Source organism: Eptesicus fuscus, chromosome 9 (assembly GCF_027574615.1).
Source record: "Eptesicus fuscus isolate TK198812 chromosome 9, DD_ASM_mEF_20220401, whole genome shotgun sequence".
Taxonomy (NCBI): domain Eukaryota; kingdom Metazoa; phylum Chordata; class Mammalia; order Chiroptera; family Vespertilionidae; genus Eptesicus; species Eptesicus fuscus.
The window spans coordinates 78,353,100-78,366,190 of record NC_072481.1 but is presented as its reverse complement, the minus strand read 5'-3'; the positions used below and the strand labels follow the sequence as shown (position 1 = coordinate 78,366,190).

Here is a 13,091-nt window from a genome sequence, read left to right as displayed (position 1 = left end):
GGCTAAGATAAATGTTTTAAAGTCATAATAAAAAAAATTCACATTTAAGAGATTTCTTAACACTAAATTATATTTGAATAGAATCTAAAGTAAGAGAAATAAAAAATAAGGAGAAAGGCTTTTATGCTAAGAATTATTCAAATGGAGTGAAAATTTCTACCTCCATTTTAATACCTAACCTTCTAAGCCTTCAAACCTGGGACCATTTTTACTGAAGGTAAGCGGGTGGTGGTGTGTCTGTAACAACTAACTACAAACATACCTAGGATGGACAATATCCTTGGAAAGGAAAGCCAATTGCTAACAATCCAGATATGGGACTAAGATTTCCCTCTGTGCTAGGTCTGTCCCCCTTTACATGTCCCACAATCCTCCCCCAAAGCCCCACGGCCCTGAGCCTTGACTCTGGTTGACCGGGTTCCATTCTTACCTCTCCTCTGCCCACTGGGTCACCTTCTGCTGAGCTGTCTGGCTGTAGGCCAGGCGGCCAGGGCCGCTGCTCTGGGGCTGCCTCTCCGGGGAGAGCTGCTGGCGGAGCTGCTCCAGCTCCCGCTCATACATGAGCCGCTGCTCCTCAAGCGCACTCCGCTTCTCTTCCAGGTATTGTTTCTCCAGGACCTGCACCACGTTTTGAACTGGGTCTGGTGAGCCAAGGGACAAGGCAAGGTGTCTTCAGTGGTGGCTAAGACAGGTGCCTGCCGGTGCTGCTTCCGCAAGCACCATCCACTTCCTCCCCCAGAATCTGACCTTTCCATGTACTTCCTTAAGAGAGGCCTGAGCGGCCCTGTCCGATGGAACCCTCTCAGTTTCCTTTTCACTAACATTTTAGATAAATTTCCTATGTAAACATGTTACTTTCTTCAATTTGATGAGCTCATCCTAATGTTAGGCCATTAACCTACTATAAGCAGAGAAAAGAGGAGAAGGGGATAGTGTCCTATACACTGGGAAAAAACGTCACGAAATCGAGGACAAGGGCATAGACAGCCACACAAGATCTGATTGTTATGGTAGTGAATTTTTATGCCCATTTAGCAGTCAGTTTTGGTACATGACAAAGGGTTTATATTTCTGATTTTAACCACAAATCACTCTACTCCTGAATTTCTCTAATGTGAGAGGAACAAAACTTACAGATCATAGCAAAATATTGATTGAGTACAGGGTCGGGCAATTTCTCAGGTGCTAATAACTAAGAGGGTAATTCACTTACAAAAATAAAAGGCTATTTTTTGTGATTTTTGCTGTTGCAGATCTAGAGCTCAGCAACGTGCACGTGGGTGAACAGCATAGAGATACTGACAGGTCATGCGCAGAAGGGCCATTCTATGACTAGAGGTGCGATGTAGGTACGACTTGGTCCTGAGGAATTCCCAGGCTGAGGGAGGACATTCACTTGGTAACGACTAATGAACTCAAAGCCATGGAGAAAGATTAAGGCACTGACTGACCACATATGCAAAAAGAATGTTACTGGCATCTCTAAGTAAGTAGATTGTAGGGAAACAGTATGTTAAACCCTCTGGAAAACCACCATTACATAAATATTTCACTGAGTAAAGGGGACCTAGATGAAATGTGCCCATATTCTCAGACTAGCCTGGGGCTTAACTTCCTCCTTGTACATGAACACACTTGCCTGTTACTCAGTGCTATTTGTGTTGTATTTCTATTTATTGACTCTCAGTTTAACTTCCAAAATCAGAGTGGGAAATTAAGATTTTGTATAATGCCTGATGATAGCTACTGACAGACTTTTCCAGATGGTCCTTAACAATTTGGGAAATAAATGTGTAAGTTGTACTAATTTTCTACATGAGCAGTAAGAGAAAAAAAAAAAGAGCATATTAGATGGAAAAAAAAAAAGGTTAAATCTATACAAAACAAAAAGTAGAAAGCAATTAAAATATTACAATATGCACAGTGCATTAAGTTGTTTTAATACAAGTAACAACCGCAATGACAGTAATGATTTATTAGCTACTGGATATATCTCAAGTAGAGGAATATACCCTATGCGTGCATCACCTCATGAAAGCTTTGCGGAAAACCTAAGAGTGGATATCATTTCCACTTTAAAGATGAGGACATTGGGTCTCAGGAAGGTTAAGTAGCTGACCTAAGATCGCATCTGACCTCAGACCAGAGCTAACTGGCTGGGGTAGACATAAACTTACTAATCAATTAGTATAGTATTCTCACCTCCAATGTTTTGCTCAGAATTAGTACTCTCTCAAAGAATATAGGATGGGGCAAAAGTAGGCTTATAATTATTCATACAAAAATAATACAACAATTAATAACTATTAATACAAGAATAAATTCTGTGTTTCACGTACTCATAATTATAAACCTTCTTTTGCCCCACCCTGTATTTAAAAAAAATTTTGTATCTTTGCTAATATAAAATTCTCAAATTCAGCATTTTTTCAAAGCAGAATGGTTTTCTTTATAGAGTCCTGACATAGAGTTCCTAAAATAGTTTCTTGAAAAACTGATGGAAAATCAACCACCCCTCTCAGCTCATTCTCAGGGGGGGGGGGGGGAAAAGACCCTTCAGAAAGGCAGACTATGAGTGGACAAGACATTTCTGATAGAGTAAAAATATATGTATTGCAAAGCATTAGAACTTCTGACATAACCTAAAATTTGTGAAAAAAATGTGAATAATATGGTGAATTTTTTAAAAGGGATTCTGTAAGGGCTAGAGAAGGAAAGTTCTCTTAGAATTAAAAATATATATTTCTCAAATAGTATATTTTAGTGCTCTATTTAGATTTTAGGTTTAAAAAGTACAGAATAAGGTCCTCATTATCCATTTATATTTATGTACAGCCTTACTTTCAAGAGTCCAATTTAGTGTTTACGAATCTTTTCTAGAGAGAAAAAACTGGAAAACACACCATTGTATAAAATTATATGCTAGGGTTTTTGCTTAAAGACACTGAATAAGATATTTAATGTTTATTTCTGCTTGTTGGTCCATGGAGTGTAGAAATGAACATGATACTAAATGACTGAAGCAGAGGGATTTCGCCCCAAGGTTCCACACCACACAGAGGCATGTCACTGAGGCTGCTTAGACTGCTTTAGCAGCTGCCATGACCGACACCCCCAGCACTCACCAGACTTTGTCAGTGGCCACACATCAATGTGCAGACATGGAGGACGGAGCCACCCAAAGCATCCCTCCCCTGCGCCTGCCCCACAGCTGGCCAGGTGAGCCCTGCCTGGGACTCTGGGTCTGGCCATGCCACACAACCCTGGTAGAGGTACAGGGGCTGAGAGTATTCTTTTTAAACTTCTGATCCTAACACATGTCTGGAAACACCTTTCTCTAACATATATTTGATAATATTTTCTTTTCAAATTAATTAACCAGTTTCAAGCCTTTATCAGTACCCGTATTTTTTAAAAAATAGATCACCCTAATCAGCAAGTCCATCTGACTCTATAATATAGCCTAGGACAGAAGCCAAAGAGTATTTGGTTTATTCTCAAATGACCAATCAACTACCAAGAGATTGTCCACAGTTTTAATTCCCCCCTATCACTTTCCTCCTTTTGAATGAGCTGTTTTAAAACTCAGCGAGCCTGGCGCCTAAGGCCAAGATACCAAGAGGTTGGTATCTTAGGAAAAGAAAAAGGACCACAGTGACTTTGGGCAGAGCACTTCTCTTCTTTATTAGTTCATTGTTTCCCTGTTTGTAACTATGAAATGAAATGAGCTCAAACTTACTTGTCTGTCCCAAGAATGGAAAAGAGAGGGTGGTGGTGAAGGTGGTAGTAGTTGGGAGGGCATTTAAGTGATAAAGAGAATTAAGATTCATTCACACCAGCAGGCCCAAGGCACTAAATTGAAGGGAAGTAAATCCCTTTGGGGAAAAAAACCTTTTAATCCCAGATGGAATAAGTGGGCTATATGACCCTTCACCACTCCTTAATTGCGCTTTAGAGCTACCGTCCACTCTGTGAAATGAGATGGGTGTCTGATTCCTAATTTTGAACCCTTAGGAAGAAAGCATTATTGTCTACAGACACTAGATTTGCTTTTACTCTTAATTCAAATGAACTGAGTTTTGATCATTATTTCCCCTAGTGACTCGAAAATACATTATTCTAGTCTGTTACTGGGATAATGCAGGTAAATGACTATGTAGAAATAAGACGTTTTGGTTGCTGAGCTGTCAACGGTAATGAAGCCATCAGCAACAGGAGCAATAAACAATACCAGTAACACTTGTGCTGTTGGATGCCGAGGGAAAAGAATAGCTACCAGATTTTAACTATGGGGAAAGTAGTGGAGCCGGGACATGGGGAGCCAGGAGTCTTAATTAAAAAGGGAACATCCCTTAATCAAGAATACAGAGTACCACTGGCAGGCAGAAAAGGTCAGCTTCCCAATCACGTTAGCTTTTGCCAAAGCACAGAGCACAAGCATCACTCAGCAGCACTGCCAAAACCCCGTCACGCTCCCTCATGCTAATGCCAATCAGTTAAAACCTTTATCCCAGTGTTTGTGGAGCAGCTTCGTCTGAAACCACAGGAGAGGGAAGAGAATCTTCAAATAGGACCACCAAGGGGACGACCACCAGGCAGACAGGCTTATCATCGGGAAGCCACCTGGCAGCAGAGGTGCATCGCATCAACACTGTCCAGCCGCCCGCGTTTCCGTACTTGCACCAGAGCACATCTGTGTGCCTCACAGGGAAGCCCATTTACCAATGAAATTGGGTAACCCATGGGGAGGGGAAGGGAAAACATTACTTTTAAACAGACAAAATCAACACTGGAGAGCAAGGCCAGATCTGGAATTCAAATGAGTAACTCATGTTAATGCCATGAGCCAGGCCACTGATAACTAATTGGTTTGGCCGAGGATCGAAGGAATTAATGAATGCTGGCTAAATACTCATTGGTTATTCAGGGGTTCACTATGCATATGACAAGAGGACAGCAATTGGATTAAATTAGAAACCTGTGATATGGGATGATACAGGATTCAATTGATACTCTGCAGAGTTAGAGGATCGAGACATCTAGAATTCTGCAACCTCCTTGAATTACAGAATGGGAGTTCCTCCACCTGGAGTTTGGAGCTATAGCCTCCTGTCACACCCTGTGTCCCTCCAGGCCTCTAAAAATCATTCCCAGGAGGCTTGTTGCTCAGACAGGTTGTTAAACGACCTGTTAATGTGATCCCCATGCCTGAATGTCTGGAATTCTCCCACCTGGTGAACAAGTGGCAGAGTGGACTGAAGAGTGATTTGTAGCTGTGGTCTACCCTGTGCTGCAGTGTCCAAAGCTCCAAGAGCTAATTTAATCCCTAATGTAAATGTTTAAAAGGAGAAAGTACCAAACTTTAGTAATGAAGTTAACTTTCCCCTTCCTTTTTTGCTGTTGCTAGATTGTGCCATTTCTCATTCTGGCCTTTACTTCATTTTACCTCGTTTTTATAATTAAAAAGAGGGGTCCTTGAGGCTGAAAATCCATAGAGATAACAGATCAAAATATTTTTTTTAATTTTTATTTATTGATTTTAGAGAGGAGAGAAACATTGATTTGTTGTTCCACGTATTTATGCACTCACTGGTTGCTTCTTGTATGTGCCCTGACCTGGGATCGAACCCACAACCTTGGCATATTGGGATGATGCTCTATCCAACTGAGCTACCCAGCTAAAGCCAAAGATAAAAATCTTTATTCTTGCAACAGAATCTTCAATATGATATGCCAGAGCAACAATTCACTAGCCATATTCAAATTCTCCCCAGATAGACTTATTCAAAAAGTAGAGTGAGGAAATAAATATTTAAGGGGAACGCTCGACTGTGAAAACCACAATACTCTTTAAGCACCCTGTCAGATAAAGGTTACCCATCATAGGGCTCTTAGGGTTACTGGGGTCCCTTCTTCGTTCAAGTTGGGGATCCTCAACTATCCAAAGAACAGGTGAATGGGAAAATTAGGTTGGTCAAAGTCCATAAACCAACTTGCTCAGATGCTCCTGAATGTAGCCTCAACTATATCCCTGCAAAATAGTCCTGGTTTTAGAAATGCAGTCTGTGCCGGGTAGCAAGAGAACTTTCCTGTTCTGCATCTAGTTCCCAGGTACTAAGTGTGGTGACTGGAAGACTGGGAGATGGGAGAAGAAAAAATCAGATTTATAAAACAGCAAGCAAGGAAAAATTTGGTATTTTACTGAACTCATAAAAGTGTGTATGAGTAGAGAAGAAGAAAGGAGGTAAAGAACAGATAGGAAGAACTTTAATGCAATCATTGAAAAACTTCTGGAAGGAGGGAACTAGAAATAATGCTTTAAAGAGACTTTCTCCCTCCAAGATCTGAGACAGGCTGAGCATAGGTCAAGCAAAGAGCCCGTAAAGGCTTTTGTTTTAGCCATCATTTAAAAATAACTCTCTTTGGAGGTATCATTCCAATTGAGTTTATAGTAAAGTGCTGTGGCTTGTATCTCTCCATCGGACTCTATTTGACATTCCAGGATTAGTACTCTCCTGGTGATTTTCATGCTCTGAAGGACTCAGAAATGATAGGCTCAACAAGGGGAAATTTGATAAGGAATTCATCACAGTCACTCAGCACTCTAGGACCATGGAAATCTTACCACAACTGGCTTGGAAACAAGAGGTCTCAAAAAGATCCCACCCTCTTCCTGGTTACACCTGAGAGAGCCAACCAGGCCCTGGAATACTTCCATTAGCCCATCACTTACGGCCTGTTTAAGGAATCAGCAATTTGCTGTGCCTCAGTGTTCAGGATGGCACAATAACTTTACACATATAGTACTTATCCCTCATTGAATGCTGTGAGATAAAGAACTGCCCAAGACAAAGAAATCTGAGGCCTTACCGTTACTATTCAGTGTTTTCATGATAACCTCCATCTGTGCAAATTCATAGTTATAGTCTGGTTCCGAAGAAGCTTCACTGGCTGCATCCAGGTCATGCTCTGGAGGGCCTGTTTCTTTTTCGAAGTCTTTCAACCAATCTCGCCGTTTCCTCTTAGGTAAATTAATTCTGTGGGGTTTTTCACCATTAGAGAAAATCAACTTGCTTTGCACTCAGATAACAGAAAAAAATGTATATGAAAATATTAGTGAACACAAAGATGTTACCTAAAAAAGTGGTTATTTCCCCACAGGATTCTATCACCGTGCCACAGCTGGGTGGTATTGCACACGAGGGTACCATTTACACAGGACCTGAAGGAACACCAGGGAAAATGTCAGCTGAATGGTAAAGAGCACAAAACCCAGCCCCAGTAGCTAAAGAGATTACTGGGGAGACTTGCTGATAACAGGAAAGTCTAGGACCATCAAGTAGGCATCTTCAACAAATTAAATGCAAGAAAAAAAGGGGGAGGGGAAGCATCCGTGGGCTAAAAGAGATCTAAGAAACACAATAATCAATGACAATGGTTGACTCTTATTTGGATCCTGATTTCAAAAAACAACTGAAAAAGAACATTTATGGGGAAATCTGAATACTGACTGAATATATAATGATTAGTAAGAAATTACTGTTAGTAACTTTAGGTATAATGGTATTAAAGTGATGTTTAAGAATATTCATATTTTATTTTATTTATTTTTTAAAATGTATTTTTATTGATTTCAGAGAGGAAGGGAGAGGGAGAGAGAGATAGAAACATCAATGATAAGAGAGAATCATTGATTGGCTGCCTCCTGCACACCCCCTATTGGGGATCGAGCCCGCAACCCGGGCATGTGCCCTTAATTGGAATTGAACCTGGGACCTTTCAGTCCACAGGCGATGCTCTATCCACTGAGCCAAACCAGCTAAGGCAAGAATATTCATATTTTAGAGACACAAGCTGAGATATTTACAAATGCAAAGATATAACATCTTGATTTGCTTTAAAATAACCCAGAGGGGAGGAAGGAAGAGTTGTGGAGGACATGTGAATAAAACAAAATTGTCTATGAGGTGCTCATTTTGAAGCTGGATTATGGATATATGGGGTGCGTTATATCATTCTTTTCACTTGCATATCTTTAAAATTTTCCATAATAAAAATGAGGAAAACATAAAAAGAATACCATGTTTAAATCCCAAATAGTAACCAAACATCTTGTAAAGCAAAACTAACAAATGGGAGTGGGGAGGGGCAATTCTGTTCGGTCCGGGGTCATATAAGGCCCTCAAAATAATCTGGTCTGTCCCTACCAAGGCATTAGGGGTGAGTTAATTAAATGCTGGACCAAATATAACAGGCTAATTTTCAAGTTGACAATTTTGTATGGCCTGCGAATGATGTTATAAATATCCAAATGGCCGCTGGCGGAACAATGGTTCCCCACCCCTGCTATAAATGGGTCTGTGCTGGCCTGTGCATCTCTGACTTGTCTAAAACAAACCTTGAATAGGTAACTCGGCCCTGTGGACCTTCATAGGTGATCTTTCAGCAGTGGCAGCTTTTCTGACATTGCAACTCAATCACAGCTTACTATCAAGGGGCTATGATGTCAGCAGCCTGCATATCCCTCTGTAAAAGCTTTCATATTAGACCTTATCAACTGATCCTTTGACATGATTAAAGCATAGTCACTGTGACATTTTTTAGGGTAAAAGAAAAAGTCCTCCAGAATTTTTAGTGCTGAAAATCTGGTCTTTTCATGTATGTTTCCAGAGAAAGAGATTTTGGCTTTTACAGGAAGACCTTTGCTCTACGTTCATGGTGTATGCCTTCAGTCAGTCAAGATTCCAAATAACTTGATTTGGGGAAAGAAGAGGAGCCTCACTGTACTTTTTGGCAGTTGACAATGCTTTTTGGGTCCTCCACTTGACAGGGAGAGTTGGTAAAGTGATGATAACTATTTTTGGAAGATAAGTAACTGTCCTTTGGCGTAAACAAGGGAACAGGAGGACAGAAATGCAAATTCTGAGTCATAGCCCCAGATCTGTGTTAACTGGCAGTCTAATAGAACATTTCATTAAAATTTATAAGGAATTACAGAAGGCAATGAACATGGGCAGGTCTACTAAGACAGTATGGTCCTTGGACCTAGGGGGCAAAAAATTAAAACTAAAACGACACTTGGCCTTTTTCATCCTCAAAGTTGATTTTCTAACTGCATAGCTGAATGAACAGAAAACAGAAGCCCATGAGGATCGGGATGTCTTTTTAATTAAAGATCCATTTCTAATGTATTTATGAATTATAATAAAGGTGACTATATACAAAACAGAAAACAAGCAAAAAGAGAGATTTTGCTAGTATATTAAAACAAACAAAAAAATAAAATAAGGGGGATAATTAATTAAAATTTAATTTACTAAAAAACTGTGAGGTGAAGCTTGGTGGAGAAAAATAATAAATATTATTTTGAGTTTTAATTTTTCAATAAATTATCTTTCTCATATAATATCATTATCTAGCTGCCTAATATTTACAGGTCTCTAAAGCAGAATTATGGAAGAAATGAACTCACATATGGAAATAATCACTCCTCTGTAGTAACATTTAAAATCAAGTGGCTAGGTTTTTATTTATACAAATACTCTGGAAATACTGTCTTACATTTTTGTAATCTGTCATACACAAACATGATAAAAACTTGGTGTGCATATTTTACACTAACATGTTCCCTCTATTCTTTTTTTTTTTTTTCCAGAGAGGAAGGGAGAGGGTGAGAGAGACAGAAACAGCAATGATGAGAGAGAATCATTGATCGGTTGCCTCCTGCATGCCCCACACTGGGGACTGAGCCCGTAACCCAGGCATGTGCCCTGACCGGGAATTGAACCGTGACCTCCTGGTTCATAGGTCCAACGTTCAACCACTGAGCCATGCTGGCTGGGTGTGTTCACTCTATTCTTATCAATCAATTGACTCTCATCATTGTAACTCAAGCTTCAAAAGCTTGTGTCCTATATTTGAAATTATGGACTATTTATTCATCTGCAAAACTGGAAAATGAGATAAGAATATATATGCATGTCTACACATATATATGTATGTCTACATATACATTGTACACATTTTTGCCAAATGATGATAATGAGTTTTTTTCTCAAAAAGTTTTATGGCATTCTTTTCTACCTAAAAAACAAAAATTCATTAGTCACTTTTTTTTTTAAATCCTCACCTGAGTATATTTTTTCCATTGATCTTTAGAAAAAGAATGGAAGGGAGAGAGGTGGGGAGGGAGACGGTCTGGGGAGGAGAGAGAGAGAGAGAGAGAAACATCAATGTGAGAGAGACACATTGACTGGCTGCCTCTTGCACTCGCCCTGATTGGGGCCGGGGATAGAACCTGCATCTAAGGTATGTGCCCTTGACTGGGAATCGAACCCTAGACCCTTTGGTCTGCGGGTCAATGCTCTAACCACTGAGGAAAAAGGCCAGGGCTCATTAGTCACTTTTTTACAGAAAATATAGTTTCCTAAGGTATCTAAATTCCTTTAGAAATTCTAGAAATAGCAGTATGATCAATACTAGAAATGTGTCACACTGTGCACTTTATTATTTTAAACTCAGAATTATAATTTAAAAAATTCAGTTCCTCATTCTCACTAGCCATATTTCAATGCTCAAGAGCACCATGTCACTAGTGGCCACCAAAGTGGTCTTAACAGTTATAGGACCTTCCCATTATCTCAGAAAGTTATACTGGGCAGTGCTATTCTAGAAGGAAACTAAGAACAGTTCCAGAGTAAATGAGAGGGGCAGACAAAAGGCTTTGCCTCATATATTGCTAACTTTTGTGATAATCTTTAGAGGATCCTGTCTAGGTATATACACACATGCATGCACACACACATGCACACACATGGGTGCCCCTGAACACACACATAAACATATCACTTTGCCATTTATAATATGCTCTTATTACAATAATATAAAAAAGAAAAAAGTTATGGGAAATAACTGGTTTAGAAGTGTACCTAAGCCAAGAAATTAGCATAAAAAGTAACTTCTAGTTGGACATATGCTTGGGGTACTTGGAAAAAGCAAATACTAAACCTCTTTGCAGGAATTTATGTACCCTCACCCAGCCACAATACTCCTACAGATAAACTGCTGAAGATGAATGAATCTAAGAAATCACAAACTGCTTTAGGAAGCAAACTTATCAGCAGATATAACAAACAGATTGAGGCCCCAACAACTTCAAAGAACAAAATTATCGAAGACAATAAAATATGTGAAAATCATTAACAGCATACAATGGATCAAAAACAAGACTACCAATAGAGAACATATTTGAAAATGGATCTCTAAAACTTGTACAAATGAAAAACAAAGACACTAAATTAAGAACTTAATAGAATGATTACGCAGCAGGTAAGACAGGGTTATAGAGAGAATCAGTGGACTTGAAGATAGGTTTGAAGAAATGACAGTCCCTTAACCCCCTGTCCCTCTCTATGTCCTCATTCCCATTTCCAGCTTCACAACCAAGACTCTTTTTTTTTTAAAATATATTTTATTGATTTTTTACAGAGAGGAAGGTAGAGGGATAGAGAGTTAGAATCATCGATGAGAGAGAAACATCGATCAGCTGCCTACTGCACACCCCCTACTGGGGATGTGCCCGCAACCAAGGTACATGCCCTTGACCGGAATCGAACCTGGGACCCTTGAGTCCGCAGGCTGACGCTCTATCCACTGAGCCAAATCGGTGAGGGCTTCACAACCAAGACTCTTGACTCACTTCCTTACCTACCATTCTCTTTTCTTTGCATTGTTCCTTCCATACTCAGAACTACATGGTACCTAAACACCCCAAGGTTGCTAGTGTCTTCCTAATTGCCACATCCAAGTATTTCTAGCTTCTACTTTTGACCTCTCCTTCCTTAAAATGTTCTCTTCCCTTAGCTCCAAAGACTGTATCCTGCTGTTACCTCTATTGACTCCCTTGTCTCAGCCTCCATCAAGGACTATCCTCAGACCATTCCCAAAACATTGGTTTCATTCTCACACTACACAGTCTCGATCTACTTGCGAGAGGCAACACTGACAATGCCCAAATTCTCTATCTTTAGTAGCTCTATAGCCCTAAATCCAATGTCCTACTGGATATCTCCATGTTGTCATCTCAAGGACACTTCAAAGTATCCCAAACTGAACTCATTACCATTCAGACCTATCATCCTCCAAATGGATTTCTCCTCTTGTATTTTTTATTTTGATTTAGCCGCACCACTGTTTATGTTTATCTGGTCTCCCAAGATAAAATCCTGTCATCGTTGTTGACTTTCCTTTTCCTTCACTGAGTCCCCACTCTGTCCCCAAGCAGATCACTGAAACTTTCTGACTTTCAAATAATTCTCAATACATTTTGTTCTTCACCTCTACTGCCACTTGCTTGAAAATAATTTTATGGTTGGGGGTCACCACAACATGAGGAACTGTGTTAAAGGGTCGTGGCATTAGAAAGGTTGAGAACCATTGCTCTAGTGGTTTACTGAAAATTCTTTGTTCTCGTGCGCTGCAGTCCTGCTGGATGCTCACACCTGCTGCCGGCACCAGCCCCGCTCGCACCTGCAGCCAGTGCTAGAGCTGCTGCTCGCACCCGCTCAACACCATTAGTAGGTGTGAACGGTGGCTGCCAGCCCTGATTGCTCTTGAGGGCTTCTCCATCTCCCCCTGCTCCTGAAAGGTGATTGGGGCAGCAGCCACCGCTCGCACCCTCTGCTGTTGCCAGCCCCAATCGCTCCGTGCCATCAGCGGGTGCGATCAGGGCTGGCGCCTTGGTGGTAGGGCTGCCAGCAGATAGGGAACCACGGGCTGCGGTGGGAGGGGCCAGGCAGGAGCACGGAGGAGGGCCAAGACCTGCCCCTGTGCCCACCGCAGCCTTGTGGCCCATAGTTCCTTTCAAGGTGCACGAATTTGTGCACCGGGCCCCTAGTATTTCAATAAAGCAAAAAAAAAGAGGGTATTAAAAAATCCAGCCCTGGCTGGGTGGCTCAGTTGGTTGGGGTGTTGTCTAAAAGGCTGCAGGTTCAGTTCCTGGTCAGCGGTCACATCTAGGTTGCAGGTTCTATCCCCAGTGAGCAGGCACATACAGGAGGCAACCAATTGATAATTCTCTCTTGCATTTATGT

At 40.8% G+C, this 13,091-nt stretch overlaps 1 protein-coding gene across 3 annotated transcripts in view; it reads right to left on the bottom strand.

Annotated features, from left to right (window-relative positions):
* KIF13A (kinesin family member 13A) overlaps positions 1-13,091 on the bottom strand; it is a 202,149-nt gene that overhangs the window by 33,650 nt on the left and 155,408 nt on the right. For all 3 annotated transcript variants that reach the window (XM_054721440.1, XM_054721441.1, XM_054721442.1), the window contains exons 15-17: positions 7,136-7,222; positions 6,871-7,037; positions 431-641 (exon numbers count right to left, since the gene is read on the bottom strand). In XM_054721440.1, the coding sequence (XP_054577415.1) occupies positions 431-641; positions 6,871-7,037; positions 7,136-7,222 (465 nt within the window). The remainder of the gene's footprint in view (positions 1-430; positions 642-6,870; positions 7,038-7,135; positions 7,223-13,091) is intronic.